This window comes from Colossoma macropomum, unplaced genomic scaffold (genome assembly GCF_904425465.1).
Source record: "Colossoma macropomum unplaced genomic scaffold, Colossoma_macropomum, whole genome shotgun sequence".
NCBI lineage: Eukaryota > Metazoa > Chordata > Actinopteri > Characiformes > Serrasalmidae > Colossoma > Colossoma macropomum.
In genome coordinates this window covers 70,554-92,938 of record NW_023495681.1, presented here as the reverse complement: position 1 = coordinate 92,938, position 22,385 = coordinate 70,554, and the positions used below count along the sequence as shown (strand labels likewise).

The window sequence follows — 22,385 nt, the reverse complement described above, 5'->3', positions numbered from 1 at the left end:
CACAAAAACGCTGCAGACTCGTATAAAAAACCTGCTCAAGCTCATCTGTCTGTTGGCCAGATGTGGCAGAGCTGTAAACATCCTCTTAGCAATGAGCAGAAACAACAACACCATCTAGATGTGAAGATCTGAATATTAGAATCAGGTGTGTTGGAACTAAACTCTGCAGAGTGGCTGATCCCCATGAATGGACTCTGTCACACCTGGTGTGAGGGATAAGTAACATAAAACATAATTTTTGAAAATACATAAATTATCTTGCGAACACTTGTTTGGTCAGAAGAATGAATTACGTGAAAGCTGACTACTAAATATATTATCAGAAGTTGATGAATTTTTAGTATTTGATATGGGCACACTTTGCCCTCCTCAACTGAGGGCGAATGAAGATTCAGTGGTCTTCAGAGAGTGAAAACATTGTTCTGTACCATGACACAAGAACGCTTTGATGGTGCTGTATGTTATATACACAAGAAAAAGCTGGACAAATTAGACAGGATGGTGACTGTACAGCAATTTGTGGCTTTCAGGGAGACCTGTAAGAATACTTTCAGTTGTTTTGATTAGGAATGCACTGATATGGGAATTCTAGGCAAAAGCTGATATATTTAATGTACATACGGTCCTATGGAAAAGATTAAACACCCTCGTCAAATGACATTTCTATTGTGCTGAGTTTAAAAAGCCAACATTAATTATGAAGCATGCTGTAATTTTTGCTCAGGCCGCAATTTATTCTTTCATTTTTTATTTTTTCCCCCCAAGATGTTGAATTTCCAAAAAAAAAATAATATATATATATATATATGTGTGTGTGTGTGTGTGTGTGTGTGTGTGTGTGTGTGTGTGCAGAAATACATTCTCTGTAGAGGATGTTAATGCCCAAACTTTTGCTTTTTGCATACAACGATGTTTGTGGATCACACCTTCATGATCTACCTGGATTAGCATTACAGAAAAATATAATATTTCTAGGTAGATAGTTACAAATGCAGTAAAATGAATAAAATACAGATATTTTAGTGCAGTAATTCTAAAAACATCATCTTATATGAGTTTGAAATATCAGTCAAATCTAAATATCTGTTTGATACCAGTCATTATTGCAACCAACGATCTGCTGATATAGATGTCATTCATATGTGAGTTGAAACACCAAAGCTCATGCCTTGTTTAATCTACTTGTTTGTCTTTTCTTTGAGCCTACCTCAATTTGTCTTTGATTGTCAGCTAAATAAATATTTCCACTTTTTAAAGGATGTATAGAAGTTCCACCAAACAAAATCAAAATTAAAATAATTGATTGGAAACTGTTCTGTGTGAAGTATGTTACATTTTAAGGTTGATCTTTTAATGATGAGTTTGATCCTGATGTAAATTAGTGTCTGGGTGAGTCTCCCCGGGGTGGTGTGTGGGTATGTGAGTGTGTGTGAGGGGCTACTTACTGACAACTGTGTCAGCCTTTCATGTTGAGGCCTCTAGAGGGCAGACAATTCAAAGCTAAGAATTCACTCAAAGCAAAAAGAGAACAGAGCTTTGCTCAACATCTGTAACAGACACATATATACAATATACAATATGATCATTACCTTACTGTCTACACAAGATAAACAAAGTGAGAAGAATAGAGTGAAAGGAGGAGCTTCACAGTATTATCTTAAACTTAAACACTTAAAATATACAACAACTATTAGTTTCCATCTAAAATTTGAATAGGTTGATTTGAAGCCTCTAGAGGGAAGAATATGTAAACTCAGGCTCCACCACCCCTTTATAATCACTCACTACACAAAACCTGTATGAGCCATATCAGCATTTAGACTCCACTGTGGCAGCTTTAGGTTCATAATGAGGATTCCAAGCATCATTTGTTTCATCTTATGGTCCATACAAAGTAATCACTTATGAGTACATTATGTAGTGATATGATGATGATGAATTGCCTGGTTAAATTTACAAGGCATCTCTTAATTATGTCGTGTAAGTCACTTTATGGAGAATTATTCTGTTTGTTTCACTGTTTATTGTTATGCTGTATGTTTTTTTTTAAGGTTTCTCATGTCAGGAGATCAGGATGGATCAGTCTCCACCTCAGGTGAAGAAACCTGGAGAAAGTGTGAAGATTTCCTGTAAGATTTCTGGATATGACATGACGAAGCATTACATGCACTGGATAAGGCAGAAATCAGGGAAAGCTCTGGAATGGATTGGGAGAGTAGACTCGGGTACAACTAAGGAACCCACATATGCAGATTCCATGAAAGGCCACTTCATACTGACTGAGGACGTTTCCACAAGTACACAGTTCTTAGAGGCCAAGAGTCTGAGAGCAGAGGACACTGCTGTTTATTACTGCGCTCGAGAGGGACACAGTGATGGAGTTGATGGAGCAGCTGAACAAGAACTAGCTGAATAACAAAACACTAGGGCTGCAGTCAAGATCACTTAATTCAAATTCAAGACGATGACAGAGCTGAGACTGAAAGTGGACAGAGATCAAGCTAAAGTTCTCAAAGAGAACTTGGTGTCTGACCCCTTCAGTTTGACATGTGCAAATTCAGTCTTGACTCGATCTGGACTAGTCATAGTGTTGGACTCGAGTATGGTGGTCTCTACTACAGACCAAGTTAAATCCAGGTCCAAATGTGAGTCAGACTAAGTTCAAGACCTCAAAAAAATGGAATCATTTTCTAGAGCAGACCTTAAGTTTTAACTGCTTCGAGTATACATTTTTTGATATTTTCTAAATGTTTGGAGGAGGCATTTAAAAGTGAACCATACATTCACATGGGAAAACAGAATTGTTGCTTTGAATTCTAGACTTTTATAGTCATTAATTTCATTTTGCTACCTTGTTTAAACCATGTTATGTAATTTCCTAATTAATTACTTAGTAATAACAATCCTACATTAATTACATAGATATTAAGGTATACTAATTAATTACAAAGTTATTAATAATTATCTTTGCATTTAACTTAAATTCTTCATCTGTAGATTCTAGTCAGGGCCTTTTCTATTTGTTTGCAATGTCAGGAAATAACAAATATGTCAAAAATGTAAAGATTTTTTTTTTTTTCCATGCACCAGAAAACTGTAATTGCAACAACACGTTTTCAAGAACATGTTATGCATTGAATGTTTACAAATTACTTCAGTTGATGATCAAGAGATTTAGACAGAATTAGTTATGAGGGGAAAATATTGCATATTATTTTTGTGTCATTTTAAAACAGTCACATAATTTTATTTTGTTTTTTTGTTTTTTTTTCCATCAGTATTTCACCCCAATAAAATCTCTCTGTTGCATCTGACCACCCCATTCTGAAAGTTCAAGCTACACTCCTGTCTCTACTACAGAACAAGTTAGAAAAGCACCAATGAGAGTGAGACTGAGTCAAGATAAAGACCCCCCAAAAATGAAACCATTTCAAGTGCAACCTTAAATTTTAACTACGTCCAGCCCAAATGTCTTGGTATTTTCTATCTGTTTAATGGAGGCATTTTGTTTTTATGTATTTAGGTAGTTGATGGCCAAGAGCAAGACAAGTCTGAGCATGAACGCATTTGAGTGTGAGATATTAGACATAATATCTCAAGTTCAGGCTGGAGAAATAAAACACTACAAAACTCAGACAAAACTACATCAAGTTATAAAAATTAGTGCCAGTCAAAACAAGCAGAAAACTTTATATTTAACACAAAACTACAAATAAGCCTCAACAACTAAATATAAATACAGATGTTCACCTTTTGCTTTTGTCTCTTTTCAGCAGACTTGCTTTCAGTTATTTTCACACATATCTGACTGCAGTAAAACGAGCTAAGTGGGTTGTTACCAAAATAAGTAATTTTTTAAGTTAACTGATTGACTAATTTTACAATGGTAGAGATAAAGAAGTTTGTTTACGGAAAAAAATGTGTTTTTTTTTTTTTTTTAACCATAGAAAGGGTACATATCACATGACAGTGAGTTATAGTACAGAAAAATGCTTCATTACTAAAACGGAAATATTCATTCATCTATGTGTTTGACTGCCTGAAGCTAAAGCTTTAATCTGGTCTAAACTGTGGACACTCCCTATTCAAATACAGTCTGGTATATACAGTACACTGTTCACTATCCCAGTTATCAGACAACACGTCCACAACATTCTCCATTTACAGTTCAGAGCTTCAACAGGAAGATGAATCTAAGTTATTGTGCTTTTATGGTACTAGTTTCATGTAAGTTCCACATTTTTCAGACTGTTGCTGTTATCTAGAATATTCTCTCCTCTAAGAGTATAATTTCATGGAGTTAATCATTCTCAATCAATCATATTATTTACTGTCTAATCTTTTTTTCAGATACTTATGGACAAGGACTGACCTCCTCTGAGTCAGTGGTGGAGAAACCTGGGAGATCAGTCACTCTGTCCTGTTCTGTGTCTGGTTTCTCAATGAGTTACCGGCACATGCACTGGATCCGTCAGAAACCTGGACAAGGACTGGAGTGGATCGGTTTCATTGATAGTGGCACAGGCACTAGATTTGCCCAGTCACTACAGGGCCAGTTCTCCATCACTAAAGACACCAGTAAAAACATGCTGTACCTGCAGGTGAAGAGCCTAAAAGCTGAAGACACGGCTGTTTATTACTGTGCGCTGGAGTCACACTGATACAAAAAGGCTACAGACTCGTATAAAAACCTGCTCAAGCTCATCTTCTGTTGGCCAGACGTGACAGAGCTGTAAACATCCTCTTAGCAATGAGCAGAAACAACATTATCTAGATGTGAAGATCTGAGTATTAGAATCAGGTGTGTTGGAGCTAAACTCTCTGAGTTGTAGATCTCCAGGAATGTACTTGGTCACACCTGCTGTGTGGGATAATTAATATTCAACATAATTTTAGAAAATACTTAATTATCTTGTGATCACCTGTTTGGTCAAAAAATGAATTATGTGAAGGGTGACAAATAAATATACTATCAGAAGTTGATAAATTATTAGTATTTGATATGTGCACCCTTTGCCCTCCTCAGCTGATGCTGAATGAAGATTCATTGGTCTTCGGAGACTGAAAACATGGCTCTGTACCATGACACAAGAACGCCTTGATATTGCTGTGTGTTATATACACAAGAAAAAGCTGGACAAATTAGACAGGATGGTGACTGTACAGCAAATTGTGGCTTGCAGGGAGAACAACATATATGTGTGTGTGTGTGTGTATGTGTGTGAGTGTGTGTGTGTGTTTGTAAACCTTATAATATGGGGACTTCAGCCAGTAAGCACACCAATAAAGTGGGGACGTGTGTCATCGTGGGGACCAAAAATCGAGTCCCCACAAAGTTAACCATTGTAGCATGTCTATTTCGTTGGGCTGAACCTCCCCCCTTAAAATCTCGGAAGTCCCCAAGATGAACACAATCTCGACAAAAAGTGTGCGAGTGCTTAGGGGGAACTGCTCAAAGTGTGTACACGCCCCCTGTGGCCAAAGACTGTAAAAACAACTGCGGACGCACACTTGATCACGTGGTACAGCAATGCTGAACTCTGATTGGTTGAAACGGGAAGCAATCAGTGGAACTGTGAGCCAATGAGGTATCACCTTGATCAGTGCTGCAGTTTCCCAGTCCGAAGTGACTGTGCCGAGCTAGCCCAGCGCCTGAGAGCTCTGTGAGTGAACTTTCACCATCAGACGGAATGTTTTCAGCGACTACATGTTTAATTAATAAACTGTGCTCGAATATAAACCTTAATAGTGCTGTAAATTTAAGATTTTAGTTTCAGTAGTGCCGTGTTCTCGTTAATTAGCTAGCGCTAGTTAGCTGGCTGTTCTAGCCTGTTAGCTCAGCCCTGACGGGGCATTTAAGGCCTTTAACCTGCCTCCCTGTATCAGCCCGTTTATCGAGACAGTTCGCGCTACGATGCCTATGAATGTTTAACGCGTCTTCCGTAGAGAAGCTGGTGAAGTGTTTAAGGGTGAAAGCTTGGTAATGAGGAGGAAGAGCCCGACAAACGACGCTGTTTTCCACATCACCGCCGGCCGCGACAGAGCGGGGCTGGATGTGAAGTACATTGGTTCGTTTAAAGGTGAGCAGAGCAGGTAGATCAGCTTTGACTGAACCTCGACACAGAGAAGGTCGTGTTAGCGCGGTCTGTGGTTGCTGATTAAGGCAGGGGAGTGTTTGCCGTGACGAACTTCGCGAGAGGAGAGTTCGTGCTGGAGTACAGAGGAGACCTGATCAGTGCGGAGGAGAGTCGGAGAAGACAGCGGGTTTATCACAGCGCCGTGAAAGCGTTCCTGTTCGACTTCATCTGGCACGGAAAGCTCTGGACGTGAGTAACTCTTCCCTTCTTCTCTCTCGGCCTGCGGGGTTAAAGGTGGGGAGGTTTCGGCCGCGGCGCTCAGAGCCGCGCTGAGCGGAGATGGGGACGGGAGGCTGGTGTTAGATGGGCTATAAACGCTTTATTACTGCGACTCATTCATATTTAAACCTTTAAAGATCTAACATTCATCTGTGATCAGCGCCGAGGTGTTTGGCAGCGTCGTCGTTTTGTTTACAGACGCGTTGGCCATTTACTGTGATCGACCTCCGTTTTTAATCACATCTAATGATGACGTGTGTTTTTATCAGAACAGCGACCTGGCTAGCTTTTATAATGCGCCTTATTCAGTCGTGTTGTCTTTTTCGGTAAATGTATAGCAACTTTCCCCTGACGCGATTTTAAAGGGCCACCGCATCAGAACCAGCGAGGTGCTGGTCGTAATTCTAAAGTTATTGGTTAAGATCATGACCTCTTGACCCTCCTGATCCTGAGCCACACGTGGATTTAGTTCGCATCATCTTTAAATTTAGTATAATTTCCGTTATCCAGCTCTGTTTTCCACATTTTCTAATCTGTTTATGTATGGCGTACATATTGTGCTTTGTAGTCTTTCTTTAGTTCACTACTATTTCTATTTAACAAAATGTCATGTTCCTTAACTCAAAATGCATAATCACCCCTGCCTGTAGACGCATATTGAGCACAGTTACTTAAGAGGTAGAAGGAAACTGTGAATAGTCTAACAATGATAATATATTAATATGAGCAAAATGATAATGACACTATTATTAAGTGAAATAACTGAAAATAGTGTATTGTTTGCTTTCATTACATTTTTAAATTTTACAACTATACAACTAAAATATTACTTTTTGTCACTAAATAACTCTTCTGTTTGTTCAAATTCAGCATTGATGCTGCAAGGGATGATGGCACACTTGGAAGACTGGTTAATGACGACCACATTAACCCCAACTGTAAAATGAAGAGAATCATTGTGGAGGGAAGGCCACATTTGTGCCTTTTTGCTTTAAGAGACATAACACCTGGAGAGGAGATTACGTATAATTATGGAGATGGTGATTGTCCCTGGAGGAGTGAGGTAAGAATGTTACTTCTTGTACCAGTTGTGGATAATTAAATACCAAATAGTGAATATATTTCTAAGATATCATATCCATAATGTAAATGGAAGCTTGAAATTAAAGGATACTGTTAATTTGAGTTTATGCAGACTATCTAGAGATGATCAGAACAATTCCAATCAGTTACAGTATGGTACTGCTAACATGTTGCATGCTGTTTCCATAACAGGATTTCCCTCTTATTTTTGTGTTTAATAATGACTGTTGTGTCCATTTCAGGTGACAAAAAGTGGAATGGAAGCAGACAACAATCATCTGGAGTCAGAAGGTGCCTCTGGAGATGATCAGCATTGCACCAAGCATTTACAGCACAAATCTGCTTTTGGCGTCCAGGTAAGCAAACTGCTAAAATTCAAGCATGTTCACACAGGTAATGCTAAGTCTGCACAATGTGTAAAGTAGTCAACCAGTATCAGGAGAGTCTGGCTGCAGACATGCGCTCTCAGACAGATGCAGTCTCAGCCCCAATCACGTCATGTGCTCTCTGCCAATGGCTGAAACAGCCCAATGGCACATTAACTTTTGGCTGCTGTTATTTAGCGATATCATCACTTAATCCATTTTTCATCCATAACATGGCTAGAGAGTGACATTTAATGCACCTCCCTGTTGAATAAAAATCATAGAACGCATTAAAAGTGTCTGTTGGTTTCTGGTGGTTTTCAGTAGTGGCTAATGGTATTCTGTGTTTTCCTGATGGGTTAATATCACAGTGTGAAGGATTCCGATCGTTTAATCAGGTGTTCTGGGACTGATTCCACATATGTTTGATTATTTCCTAATGGTCTCTAACGGCAACCATCAAGCCAATTCCCGTTAGGAAGCCAAACCGTCAGGTTTTATTCCTAACAGCCCTGCAAACACAATTACACTTTGACAACCTACTGTTTCAATGCCCACAGCGTCGTCTGCTTGGTGCTCTTTACATTGTCATAACATTGTAATGTAATTTTTCAGAAAGGTATGAACGTTGTCTGACAACTTTCTAGGAGGTTGTGACGACGTTGATGAGACAGCAAAAGTAATCAGTACTATGGTGACTGTACGTTGTCATTAGCTCCTAGAATCCTTAATAAGTTTTAATCAATATTACAGTTTTTGATGACCGGTTCTAATTGTCAGCATGGCTTTCATGAGTTTCAGCAGCAGCCTGTTTGTCTTTTCTGTGAATAAACCCGACATTCATGTCTTATTGCTGTGGTAGGCTTTATTTTGAAAGTTTCCATATTTAATTACCTTATTATCAGTATGGCAACATCATTATATATTCAGTGTAACTCCTGCTGCCCAGCAGTACGCGTTTCGCTGTTTTTACTCATAAAACTCACAAAAACACTGTTGTGGCGGAGCGGCACTGACGTCATTAATAGGCTGCTGGTGCATGTCAGGCTGAGAGTGCATGTCTGTTCATATACCTCAGTTATGAAATTTATGCGCTGCTGCTCCATAAACCTGCTTTGCATGTATTAATCCCTTCTGCTTTTTTCATGTGGACTATGCACATCTACCTCATCGCCTTCAACCATGACATCTCTGAGATGCTATTCCTTGATCACACTGTGCATTTGCTAACCTGTTGAGCTTCTCTCATGCAGACTATGCTCGGCTGACCCATCCATCTCATGATGCTGCACCATTTGCTGTTCGTTTTCTAAACCTAACTTCATTTACTCCTTTACCAGGGTTATCTCAGTACTGTTACAAGATGCCTTCTCTGTGCTGTTCATGTCATATATTTCTCGTTTTGTATACTATAATTTTTTTTTTTTTTTGGTCTTTTTCAGATTCTCCTCAGCAGAGCTGTAAAATGCTCTCTTCTCTAACAACTCAACAGTGATACAGATGTGATGCTGTACCTCAGTTACATTGTACGGTTACTTATCCTAATTGAATTTACTCCAGCTACTTCTTTTCTAGTGTCTCATTAATGGTGCTGAGGAATATCTCATCTTGCCGCTTAGAGAAAGTACCAAGCAATCATGTATACCAGCTTTACTCCATGTTTCACTAATGCTATTTTTTTACTCCAGTTTCTTCCATTCTAAGGTGTCTGTGATGCTCCTGCATGCCATCTCATCTCACTCATACCACTCATCAGCTGTAACACTGCAGCTTCACTGTGCTCTGAGTCTGCTAATGCTAATCTCATTTCCTCCAGCTCTTTCCTTAACACTGCTGCACTGAAGTTTTCTTCTTGCTTTTTCTGTGTCACTGTTGCTCTTCCACAGCTCCATTTCACTCAGTGTCACGTCAGTATTACAGATCCATTGTTTACATTCCCTTTTTTGGGACCAGCATCTACAGTAGCAAGCTCTTTCACTGCTGTCTGTTTACTGCTCTTGGGCTGCTGAGCCATTGGCTTTAGACCTCGATTCTGTAAAGCTACCATGCAACATTTTGCAAAAGTGCATTCAGTGTCCACCCTGTGCCATCTTTGTGTTTCCAATCTTGCAACCCTTGCCTTGTAACTTGTAGCAACCTCCTCTTCAGCTGGGTCAAGGATCATGGAAAGCTCATTATTAAATTTATTGTGGTGTGGCAGGGGTTATTTGGAGTAAAACAGAAGTGATCTAGTGTTATCAGCATTCTTTTCCTGTTTTCTGTTCTGTGATCTCTCCTTATTTTACAGTATATTGAATGCAGGCTTTGAACTAGCAAAATGTGTTTATTGGTAATTGTTTTGTCTATTTCAGATGACAAAAAATGAAATGGAAGCAGGAAGTAATCGTCTGGAGTCAGATGGTGCCTCTGGAGGCACAGCATCACAGCATGAGTCTACTTTCTGTAACGAGGTATGAAACTGCTTATTTTCTTATATTTTTACATGGTAAACGTCAGGTCCCCACGATGTACACTGTAATCTCATCTACCTTTGTTGGCAAAAGATTTTCAATTGACTAGTGGGGCCCTTCTCCCACTGAGTCCCCACACTGTCTTTAAAAGTGAAGGTTTTACACAAAGTCCTCACAAGACATCTACCCTAAAATATTATCATTTTAATCTAGAAATATTTTTTTGGTTGGTGTGTTTAGCCTAAAAATACTTTCTACAACTTGACAGCGTTCAGCTTAGTTGTAGTATGTCAGCATTGCTTTTACTTTTGGGCTTATTGGTAATTGTTTTGTCTATTTCAGATGACAAAAAATGGAACGGAAGCAGGAAGTAATCGTCTGGAGTCAGATGGTACCTCTGGAGACGATCACCATCACACCCAGCATTCACAGCATGAGTCTACTTTCTGTAACGAGGTATGAAACTGCTAATTTTCTTATATTTTTTGCATGGTAAACGTCAAGTCCCCACAATGTACACTGTAATCTACCACGGTTGGCAAAAGATTTTCAATTGACTAGCGGTGCCCTTCCCCCACTGAGTCCCCACAATGTCTTTAAAAGTGAAGGTTTTACACAAAGTCCTCACAAGGCATCTACTTTAAAATATTATCATTTTAATCTAGAAATATTTTTTTGGTTGGTGTGTTTAGCCTAAAAATACTTTCTACAACTTGACAGCGTTCAGCTTAGTTGTAGTATGTCAGCATTGCTTTTACTTTTGGGCTTATTGGTAATTGTTTTGTCTATTTCAGATGACAAAAAATGGAACGGAAGCAGCCAGTAATCGTCTGGAGTCAGATGGTACCTCTGGAGACGATCACCATCACACCAGCATTCACAGCATGAGTCTACTTTCTGTAACGAGGTATGAAACTGCTAATTTTCTTATATTTTTTGTATGGTAAACGTCAAGTCCCCACAATGTACACTGTAATCTACCACGGTTGGCAAAAGATTTTCAATTGACTAGTGGTGCCCTTCCCCCACTGAGTCCCCACATTGTCTTTAAAAGTGGTTTTACACAAAGTCCTCACAAGGCATCTACTTTAAAATATTATCATTTTAATCTAGAAATATTTTTTGGTTGGTGTGTTTAGCCTAAAAATACTTTCTACAACTTGACAGCGTTCAGCTTAGTTGTAGTATGTCAGCATTGCTTTTACTTTTGGGCTTATTGGTAATTGTTTTGTCTATTTCAGATGACAAAAAATGGAACGGAAGCAGCCAGTAATCGTCTGGAGTCAGATGGTACCTCTGGAGACGATCACCATCACACCCAGCATTCACAGCATGAGTCTACTTTCTGTAACGAGGTATGAAACTGCTAATTTTCTTATATTTTTTGCATGGTAAACGTCAAGTCCCCACAATGTACACTGTAATCTACCACGGTTGGCAAAAGATTTTCAGTTGACTAGTGGTGCCCTTCCCCCACTGAGTCCCCACACTGTCTTTAAAAGTGGTTTTACACAAAGTCCTCACAAGGCATCTACTTTAAAATATTATCATTTTAATCTAGAAATATTTTTTGGTTGGTGTGTTTAGCCTAAAAATACTTTCTACAACTTGACAGCGTTCAGCTTAGTTGTAGTATGTCAGCATTGCTTTTACTTTTGGGCTTATTGGTAATTGTTTTGTCTATTTCAGATGACAAAAAATGGAACGGAAGCAGCCAGTAATCGTCTGGAGTCAGATGGTACCTCTGGAGACGATCACCATCACACCCAGCATTCACAGCATGAGTCTACTTTCTGTAACGAGGTATGAAACTGCTAATTTTCTTATATTTTTTGCATGGTAAACGTCAAGTCCCCACAATGTACACTGTAATCTACCACGGTTGGCAAAAGATTTTCAGTGACTAGTGGTGCCCTTCCCCCACTGAGTCCCCACACTGTCTTTAAAAGTGGTTTTACACAAAGTCCTCACAAGGCATCTACTTTAAAATATTATCATTTTAATCTAGAAATATTTTTTGGTTGGTGTGTTTAGCCTAAAAATACTTTCTACAACTTGACAGCGTTCAGCTTAGTTGTAGTATGTCAGCATTGCTTTTACTTTTGGGCTTATTGGTAATTGTTTTGTCTATTTCAGATGACAAAAATGGAACGGAAGCAGCCAGTAATCGTCTGGAGTCAGATGGTACCTCTGGAGACGATCACCATCACACCCAGCATTCACAGCATGAGTCTACTTCTGTAACGAGGTATGAAACTGCTAATTTTCTTATATTTTTTGCATGGTAAACGTCAAGTCCCCACAATGTACACTGTAATCTACCACGGTTGGCAAAAGATTTCCAGTTGACTAGTGGTGCCCTTCCCCCACTGAGTCCCCACACTGTCTTTAAAAGTGAAGGTTTTACACAAAGTCCTCACAAGGCATCTACTTTAAAATATTATCATTTTAATCTAGAAATATTTTTTTGGTTGGTGTGTTTAGCCTAAAAATACTTTCTACAACTTGACAGCGTTCAGCTTAGTTGTAGTATGTCAGCATTGCTTTTACTTTTGGGCTTATTGGTAATTGTTTTTGTCTATTTCAGATGACAAAAAATGGAACGGAAGCAGCCAGTAATCGTCTGGAGTCAGATGGTACCTCTGGAGACGATCACCATCACACCCAGCATTCACAGCATGAGTCTACTTTCTGTAACGAGGTATGAAACTGCTAATTTTCTTATATTTTTTGTATGGTAAACGTCAAGTCCCCACAATGTACACTGTAATCTACCACGGTTGGCAAAAGATTTTCAATTGACTAGCGGTGCCCTTCCCCCACTGAGTCCCCACAATGTCTTTAAAAGTGAAGGTTTTACACAAAGTCCTCACAAGGCATCTACTTTAAAATATTATCATTTTAATCTAGAAATATTTTTTTGGTTGGTGTGTTTAGCCTAAAAATACTTTCTACAACTTGACAGCGTTCAGCTTAGTTGTAGTATGTCAGCATTGCTTTTACTTTTGGGCTTATTGGTAATTGTTTTGTCTATTTCAGATGACAAAAAATGGAACGGAAGCAGCCAGTAATCGTCTGGAGTCAGATGGTACCTCTGGAGACGATCACCATCACACCCAGCATTCACAGCATGAGTCTACTTTCTGTAACGAGGTATGAAACTGCTAATTTTCTTATATTTTTTGCATGGTAAACGTCAAGTCCCCACAATGTACACTGTAATCTACCACGGTTGGCAAAAGATTTTCAGTTGACTAGTGGTGCCCTTCCCCCACTGAGTCCCCACACTGTCTTTAAAAGTGAAGGTTTTACACAAAGTCCTCACAAGGCATCTACTTTAAAATATTATCATTTTAATCTAGAAATATTTTTTTGGTTGGTGTGTTTAGCCTAAAAATACTTTCTACAACTTGACAGCGTTCAGCTTAGTTGTAGTATGTCAGCATTGCTTTTACTTTTGGGCTTATTGGTAATTGTTTTGTCTATTTCAGATGACAAAAAATGGAACGGAAGCAGCCAGTAATCGTCTGGAGTCAGATGGTACCTCTGGAGACGATCACCATCACACCCAGCATTCACAGCATGAGTCTACTTTCTGTAACGAGGTATGAAACTGCTAATTTTCTTATATTTTTTGCATGGTAAACGTCAAGTCCCCACAATGTACACTGTAATCTACCACGGTTGGCAAAAGATTTTCAATTGACTAGCGGTGCCCTTCCCCCACTGAGTCCCCACACTGTCTTTAAAAGTGAAGGTTTTACACAAAGTCCTCACAAGGCATCTACTTTAAAATATTATCATTTTAATCTAGAAATATTTTTTTGGTTGGTGTGTTTAGCCTAAAAATACTTTCTACAACTTGACAGCGTTCAGCTTAGTTGTAGTATGTCAGCATTGCTTTTACTTTTGGGCTTATTGGTAATTGTTTTGTCTATTTCAGATGACAAAAAATGGAACGGAAGCAGCCAGTAATCGTCTGGAGTCAGATGGTACCTCTGGAGACGATCACCATCACACCCAGCATTCACAGCATGAGTCTACTTTCTGTAACGAGGTATGAAACTGCTAATTTTCTTATATTTTTTGCATGGTAAACGTCAAGTCCCCACAATGTACACTGTAATCTACCACGGTTGGCAAAAGATTTTCAATTGACTAGCGGTGCCCTTCCCCCACTGAGTCCCCACACTGTCTTTAAAAGTGAAGGTTTTACACAAAGTCCTCACAAGGCATCTACTTTAAAATATTATCATTTTAATCTAGAAATATTTTTTTGGTTGGTGTGTTTAGCCTAAAAATACTTTCTACAACTTGACAGCGTTCAGCTTAGTTGTAGTATGTCAGCATTGCTTTTACTTTTGGGCTTATTGGTAATTGTTTTGTCTATTTCAGATGACAAAAAATGGAACGGAAGCAGCCAGTAATCGTCTGGAGTCAGATGGTACCTCTGGAGACGATCACCATCACACCCAGCATTCACAGCATGAGTCTACTTTCTGTAACGAGGTATGAAACTGCTAATTTTCTTATATTTTTTGCATGGTAAACGTCAAGTCCCCACAATGTACACTGTAATCTACCACGGTTGGCAAAAGATTTTCAATTGACTAGTGGTGCCCTTCCCCCACTGAGTCCCCACATTGTCTTTAAAAGTGGTTTTACACAAAGTCCTCACAAGGCATCTACTTTAAAATATTATCATTTTAATCTAGAAATATTTTTTGGTTGGTGTGTTTAGCCTAAAAATACTTTCTACAACTTGACAGCGTTCAGCTTAGTTGTAGTATGTCAGCATTGCTTTTACTTTTGGGCTTATTGGTAATTGTTTTGTCTATTTCAGATGACAAAAAATGGAACGGAAGCAGCCAGTAATCGTCTGGAGTCAGATGGTACCTCTGGAGACGATCACCATCACACCCAGCATTCACAGCATGAGTCTACTTTCTGTAACGAGGTATGAAACTGCTAATTTTCTTATATTTTTTGCATGGTAAACGTCAAGTCCCCACAATGTACACTGTAATCTACCACGGTTGGCAAAAGATTTTCAGTTGACTAGTGGTGCCCTTCCCCCACTGAGTCCCCACACTGTCTTTAAAAGTGGTTTTACACAAAGTCCTCACAAGGCATCTACTTTAAAATATTATCATTTTAATCTAGAAATATTTTTTGGTTGGTGTGTTTAGCCTAAAAATACTTTCTACAACTTGACAGCGTTCAGCTTAGTTGTAGTATGTCAGCATTGCTTTTACTTTTGGGCTTATTGGTAATTGTTTTGTCTATTTCAGATGACAAAAAATGGAACGGAAGCAGCCAGTAATCGTCTGGAGTCAGATGGTACCTCTGGAGACGATCACCATCACACCCAGCATTCACAGCATGAGTCTACTTTCTGTAACGAGGTATGAAACTGCTAATTTTCTTATATTTTTTGCATGGTAAACGTCAAGTCCCCACAATGTACACTGTAATCTACCACGGTTGGCAAAAGATTTTCAGTTGACTAGTGGTGCCCTTCCCCCACTGAGTCCCCACACTGTCTTTAAAAGTGGTTTTACACAAAGTCCTCACAAGGCATCTACTTTAAAATATTATCATTTTAATCTAGAAATATTTTTTGGTTGGTGTGTTTAGCCTAAAAATACTTTCTACAACTTGACAGCGTTCAGCTTAGTTGTAGTATGTCAGCATTGCTTTTACTTTTGGGCTTATTGGTAATTGTTTTGTCTATTTCAGATGACAAAAAATGGAACGGAAGCAGCCAGTAATCGTCTGGAGTCAGATGGTACCTCTGGAGACGATCACCATCACACCCAGCATTCACAGCATGAGTCTACTTTCTGTAACGAGGTATGAAACTGCTAATTTTCTTATATTTTTTGCATGGTAAACGTCAAGTCCCCACAATGTACACTGTAATCTACCACGGTTGGCAAAAGATTTTCAGTTGACTAGTGGTGCCCTTCCCCCACTGAGTCCCCACACTGTCTTTAAAAGTGAAGGTTTTACACAAAGTCCTCACAAGGCATCTACTTTAAAATATTATCATTTTAATCTAGAAATATTTTTTTGGTTGGTGTGTTTAGCCTAAAAATACTTTCTACAACTTGACAGCGTTCAGCTTAGTTGTAGTATGTCAGCATTGCTTTTACTTTTGGGCTTATTGGTAATTGTTTTGTCTATTTCAGATGACAAAAAATGGAACGGAAGCAGCCAGTAATCGTCTGGAGTCAGATGGTACCTCTGGAGACGATCACCATCACACCCAGCATTCACAGCATGAGTCTACTTTCTGTAACGAGGTATGAAACTGCTAATTTTCTTATATTTTTTGCATGGTAAACGTCAAGTCCCCACAATGTACACTGTAATCTACCACGGTTGGCAAAAGATTTTCAATTGACTAGCGGTGCCCTTCCCCCACTGAGTCCCCACACTGTCTTTAAAAGTGAAGGTTTTACACAAAGTCCTCACAAGGCATCTACTTTAAAATATTATCATTTTAATCTAGAAATATTTTTTTGGTTGGTGTGTTTAGCCTAAAAATACTTTCTACAACTTGACAGCGTTCAGCTTAGTTGTAGTATGTCAGCATTGCTTTTACTTTTGGGCTTATTGGTAATTGTTTTGTCTATTTCAGATGACAAAAAATGGAACGGAAGCAGCCAGTAATCGTCTGGAGTCAGATGGTACCTCTGGAGACGATCACCATCACACCCAGCATTCACAGCATGAGTCTACTTTCTGTAACGAGGTATGAAACTGCTAATTTTCTTATATTTTTTGCATGGTAAACGTCAAGTCCCCACAATGTACACTGTAATCTACCACGGTTGGCAAAAGATTTTCAGTTGACTAGCGGTGCCCTTCCCCCACTGAGTCCCCACACTGTCTTTAAAAGTGAAGGTTTTACACAAAGTCCTCACAAGGCATCTACTTTAAAATATTATCATTTTAATCTAGAAATATTTTTTTGGTTGGTGTGTTTAGCCTAAAAATACTTTCTACAACTTGACAGCGTTCAGCTTAGTTGTAGTATGTCAGCATTGCTTTTACTTTTGGGCTTATTGGTAATTGTTTTGTCTATTTCAGATGACAAAAAATGGAACGGAAGCAGCCAGTAATCGTCTGGAGTCAGATGGTACCTCTGGAGACGATCACCATCACACCCAGCATTCACAGCATGAGTCTACTTTCTGTAACGAGGTATGAAACTGCTAATTTTCTTATATTTTTTGCATGGTAAACGTCAAGTCCCCACAATGTACACTGTAATCTACCACGGTTGGCAAAAGATTTTCAATTGACTAGCGGTGCCCTTCCCCCACTGAGTCCCCACACTGTCTTTAAAAGTGAAGGTTTTACACAAAGTCCTCACAAGGCATCTACTTTAAAATATTATCATTTTAATCTAGAAATATTTTTTGGTTGGTGTGTTTAGCCTAAAAATACTTTCTACAACTTGACAGCGTTCAGCTTAGTTGTAGTATGTCAGCATTGCTTTTACTTTTGGGCTTATTGGTAATTGTTTTGTCTATTTCAGATGACAAAAAATGGAACGGAAGCAGCCAGTAATCGTCTGGAGTCAGATGGTACCTCTGGAGACGATCACCATCACACCCAGCATTCACAGCATGAGTCTACTTTCTGTAACGAGGTATGAAACTGCTAATTTTCTTATATTTTTTGCATGGTAAACGTCAAGTCCCCACAATGTACACTGTAATCTACCACGGTTGGCAAAAGATTTTCAATTGACTAGCGGTGCCCTTCCCCCACTGAGTCCCCACACTGTCTTTAAAAGTGAAGGTTTTACACAAAGTCCTCACAAGGCATCTACTTTAAAATATTATCATTTTAATCTAGAAATATTTTTTTGGTTGGTGTGTTTAGCCTAAAAATACTTTCTACAACTTGACAGCGTTCAGCTTAGTTGTAGTATGTCAGCATTGCTTTTACTTTTGGGCTTATTGGTAATTGTTTTGTCTATTTCAGATGACAAAAAATGGAACGGAAGCAGCCAGTAATCGTCTGGAGTCAGATGGTACCTCTGGAGACGATCACCATCACACCCAGCATTCACAGCATGAGTCTACTTTCTGTAACGAGGTATGAAACTGCTAATTTTCTTATATTTTTTGCATGGTAAACGTCAAGTCCCCACAATGTACACTGTAATCTACCACGGTTGGCAAAAGATTTTCAATTGACTAGCGGTGCCCTTCCCCCACTGAGTCCCCACACTGTCTTTAAAAGTGAAGGTTTTACACAAAGTCCTCACAAGGCATCTACTTTAAAATATTATCATTTTAATCTAGAAATATTTTTTTGGTTGGTGTGTTTAGCCTAAAAATACTTTCTACAACTTGACAGCGTTCAGCTTAGTTGTAGTATGTCAGCATTGCTTTTACTTTTGGGCTTATTGGTAATTGTTTTGTCTATTTCAGATGACAAAAAATGGAACGGAAGCAGCCAGTAATCGTCTGGAGTCAGATGGTACCTCTGGAGACGATCACCATCACACCCAGCATTCACAGCATGAGTCTACTTTCTGTAACGAGGTATGAAACTGCTAATTTTCTTATATTTTTTGCATGGTAAAGGTTAAGTCCCCACAATGTACACTGTAATTTACTAGGTTTGGCAAAAGATTAGAAAGCACTCACTCCTGCAGTCTCAGTGGATTTAAATAATTTTTCTCACCGATCTATATAAAAATGAACACAAATTAAAATTATAAATCTCCTGTGTACCTTGCATTGAAGCCATTTGGTAGAGCCACCTTAACAATTTCAGTTTTCAGTTTTCATAGATCTGTATAATCACCCTAAAGTAGAGGTCACTAATAGGTGGACTGCGGTCCGAGTCCAGACCCAGACGTTGTTCCATACTGACTGGACCCATAAATTCTGGATAATTATTTAATTTTATTGGGTTGGTCCTATTTTAATCGGCGTATCATTTCTAGTCATTATGGTACCGTTTTAGCGGCCCAGAAAACTCACAGACCAATCACAGGCGTTGTAAATATCACACATGACGCTACTCAGCCAATCAGATCTGTGCATTACAATGAGCACAGAGACTCGAGGGAGTGAAGCCACACAGGGGAGGGACAAGGCAAGACAAAGCAGTTGGAGAAGAAAGTGAGTCAGAGGGAAATTACTTCACATGGCGTGATCTAAAAAGAGAAAACTGACAATAAAATGTTGAAATATTACTGAATTGTACTTTACTTGATTTGACATTCAGTTGTAGACTACATAAGATGTTGATATACCTACTAGGCTACTTCAGTGAACAGTACATGGCACTGAATCATAATGGAAGTTAGACATTATGATGTTCTGGACCTTTGCTTGATTTTCGTTAACTGGACCTTATTGAATTTTAATTAAATACCCCTGCTCTAAAGGTCAAATTTGGCCTTTGGCCAACTAGCTGAAATGATGCAAGATGTTGTATTTGTTCAGTATCTGTCCCTTAGCCTGTACTTTTCAATAACCGTGTTAAGGTGTTGTTTTGGGTGGGTTTTTTGTGTTCATAGTGTAGTTTTTGCCAGGAAATGTACTCATTAGTAGTTGTTTTATATAGAGGCACAGTTATGCTGTAACCACTTTGAAACACATTTAAAACACATTGACCACATTTTAAAAATATGGTAACTTTCAAAATCAGGATGAAAAATCAGTAAATGTTTTCCTGTTTAATAGATATAAGGAAAAAGAGACTGCTTGGTGTAAGATCCTTAGCACATATTAGCCCCCTATATTATTGTTAAGTGCTGTCAAATTGTTTCCAACCCCTGGAGACCATATGGATGGTGTTTCTCCAGAATATCCTGGTCTTCTGTTCGGGTCTTCAGGCTTTATAATGGCCTCGTTCATTGTTCCTTGGATTGTATCTTCTTGCTTGGGCTCCACTTCCCAACTCTTCCAAGCATCATTGTCTTTTCCAGTGGTTCTTCTCAGAATATTCCCAAATCCCAAAGAGAGTGTCAGTTTATTATCTGGACTTTGAAAGTTGAGGCTTGATTTGGTCAAGGGCCCATTGTTTTGTTTCCTTTGGCATCCAACGTTCCCTCAAAAGACTTTGCCAGCAGTTCAAATGCATCAGTATTTCCCACCTTTTTTACTGACCAGCTTTCATATTCATAAAGAGCCACAGAGATGACCAGTCTGGACAGGTGTGATCTTTATGTGGAGAGACAGATTTTTGCATTTGAACATCTTTTCCAGTTTGACTGCTGGATCCTTTGTTGTTAATCAGTTAAAGTTGGCAAAAGCTGTCCATCTCTTTGACATCTTCTCCATCAGTGATACAGTTAGTGCTCTTTCTTATTGTCCTAACCTTGGTCTTAAGTTCCATCTTTTCACTCTGTTCTTTAACCTTTCTTATAAGGGCCTTTAGGTCTTCCTGATTTTCTGCTGTGAATGTCGTGTCATCCGCATATTGAAGGTTATTGATATCTTCCACCTGCGTCTCTCATTATATGTTCAGCATACAGGTTGAACAGGTATGATGACACAATGTAGCTTTGTCTAACTTGCTTGCCGTGGAACCATAATCTAGCATACATCAGGTAAGATGTTGTTGATTGATCTTTATTTCTTACTTTATTTTATATTTGGTATTCCAGTCACCAGCAGGATAACTTATTTGCAGGTCCTGTCAATTTCAGCCTGAGCTTCAACATAAAACTTTTTCATTTCTTCTTCATTAGCATCTGTTGTTGGGGAGTAAACCTGGATGAATGGAATGTTGAATGGTTATGCATGAAATTGGATTGACATCAGTCAGTCATTCACAGAATTGCATCCAATAATGGTCTTGTTGACATCCTTGTTGACAATAAAAGCCACTCCATTTCTTCTTTGTTGTTCATTACCTGACTAGTAGACTGTGTTTCTTTTCCAGCTTGCCATGATTCCTGCTTCAGACATTCCAAGTTCCGCTTGTAGCTTTGAATTCTCTTTTCTTGCTCATCAGCTAAAGCAAAAATCTTTGACCTAGCTGTGTCATGCAAGCAAGGTGTACTCAGAGGAATCCTCAGCTCTTCCCCAATAATAAGTTGAGTGCAAGATAATACCAAACATTTTGTTGTTCCTATCCATGTGATTTTCTTGGTAGAGTACAGAAGTGGTTTACCATTGGCTTCTTCTGCACAGTTGAACTGATGTCATTGCCATTGTCACCTGTGTGATAATCCACCTTCAACATTGTCCTATATCCCTGCTGCCCAGTATAGGTGGTAGTTTGCAACCATCTAGCAGCACCTTAAGAACCACATAGCAAGACCACATCAATGACATAGCAACACTCTAGCATTCACTTAGGACTTATCTCAGCAATCACTCTGCATTTTCATCAGGAAATGCATTTATATAGTATTATTTTTATTATTATATTATTAGTATTATTAGTATTATTATTTTGGCATGTCCTTAGCTATTTAAAGTATTTTCAAAAAGAGTGTGTTTCGTTTGGGTTTATGTAGATCCTGGAGCAGAACCGGACTTAGAACCGTCTACACAGCAAGCCCAGGAGACCTTGGCTGGACCACATCAGTTCCCAAAGGTATTGTCTGATAAATAAACATGATGGCAAGCTTTTATGACATTGAAAGACATTGTATGTTTTGACTAATAATGTTCTGCATTTATTCAGGTGTAAAGATGGTTAAGAGAAAGAAGTGGGAGACCGGTGAAGTGAAAGCAGTTGAAAAACATCTGAACAGGTTCATTAAAACTTGCACAGTGCCAGGAAAAAAAAGAAAGTGAGGCTTGTATAAAAGCTGATCCTGTTGCACTGAAAGACCGAGATGTTCTTTGTAAAGAACAGAATCACTGCACTTAAAAGGAAAATGTAAACCAGAACAAATGTCGTTTGCACAGTCTTTGTTTTTTTACGTTCATTGATTGTTCCAACAGAAAAAAAAGGTTTTATTTCATTGTATATTTTATTTGATGTCAATCTTTGAAAACAATGGTTCTTCAAGGGTTCTTTAGTAAAAACACAAAGAGCCATCTGCATGCTTAAATGTTTCGTCACATGGTGAAATGGTTTTTCAGTTTGGAGAATGTGTTGTTTATGGTTCTATTAATGAACCATTTTAAAATGGTTCTGTA

General features: G+C 38.7%; 2 protein-coding genes and 1 gene segment (V, D, J or C); all 3 read left to right on the top strand.

Annotated features, from left to right (window-relative positions):
- Positions 1-4,187: 4,187 nt before the first annotated feature.
- Positions 4,188-4,661, top strand: LOC118802790. The segment is given in 2 exon segments: positions 4,188-4,227; positions 4,351-4,661. Coding segments are annotated over 2 exon segments (351 nt in total).
- A 570-nt stretch (positions 4,662-5,231) lies between these two features.
- Positions 5,232-12,063, top strand: LOC118802789 (stress protein DDR48-like). Its single transcript, XM_036563238.1, has 8 exons — positions 5,232-6,326; positions 7,227-7,419; positions 7,682-7,795; positions 10,156-10,254; positions 10,597-10,710; positions 11,049-11,153; positions 11,496-11,609; positions 11,944-12,063. Exons 2-8 carry the CDS (start codon positions 7,300-7,302, stop codon positions 12,061-12,063), a joined length of 786 nt encoding a protein of 261 aa, XP_036419131.1. The 5' UTR covers positions 5,232-6,326; positions 7,227-7,299.
- Positions 12,064-12,484: 421 nt separating this feature from the next.
- On the top strand, positions 12,485-22,247 carry LOC118802817 (uncharacterized membrane protein DDB_G0293934-like). The gene is made up of 17 exons (XM_036563244.1): positions 12,485-12,502; positions 12,842-12,955; positions 13,294-13,407; positions 13,746-13,859; positions 14,198-14,311; positions 14,650-14,763; positions 15,098-15,211; positions 15,546-15,659; positions 15,994-16,107; positions 16,446-16,559; positions 16,898-17,011; positions 17,350-17,463; positions 17,801-17,914; positions 18,253-18,366; positions 18,705-18,818; positions 21,755-21,834; positions 21,925-22,247. Exons 2-16 carry the CDS (start codon positions 12,842-12,844, stop codon positions 21,776-21,778), a joined length of 1,620 nt encoding a protein of 539 aa, XP_036419137.1. The 5' UTR covers positions 12,485-12,502; the 3' UTR covers positions 21,779-21,834; positions 21,925-22,247.
- The last annotated feature ends 138 nt before the right edge of the window (positions 22,248-22,385 follow it).

Bases quoted from the DNA above. Each gene is read 5' to 3' on its own strand.
- LOC118802817 (XM_036563244.1), top strand. From the start codon at position 12,842: ATGACAAAAAATGGAACGGAAGCAGCCAGTAATCGTCTGGAGTCAGAT. The intron at 15,660-15,993 runs GTATGAAACTGC...TGTCTATTTCAG, and splicing joins AGTCTACTTTCTGTAACGAG to ATGACAAAAAATGGAACGGA. The intron at 18,819-21,754 runs GTATGAAACTGC...GGGTTTATGTAG, and splicing joins AGTCTACTTTCTGTAACGAG to ATCCTGGAGCAGAACCGGAC.
- LOC118802789 (XM_036563238.1), top strand. From the start codon at position 7,300: ATGAAGAGAATCATTGTGGAGGGAAGGCCACATTTGTGCCTTTTTGCT. The intron at 7,420-7,681 runs GTAAGAATGTTA...TGTCCATTTCAG, and splicing joins ATTGTCCCTGGAGGAGTGAG to GTGACAAAAAGTGGAATGGA. The intron at 7,796-10,155 runs GTAAGCAAACTG...TGTCTATTTCAG, and splicing joins AATCTGCTTTTGGCGTCCAG to ATGACAAAAAATGAAATGGA.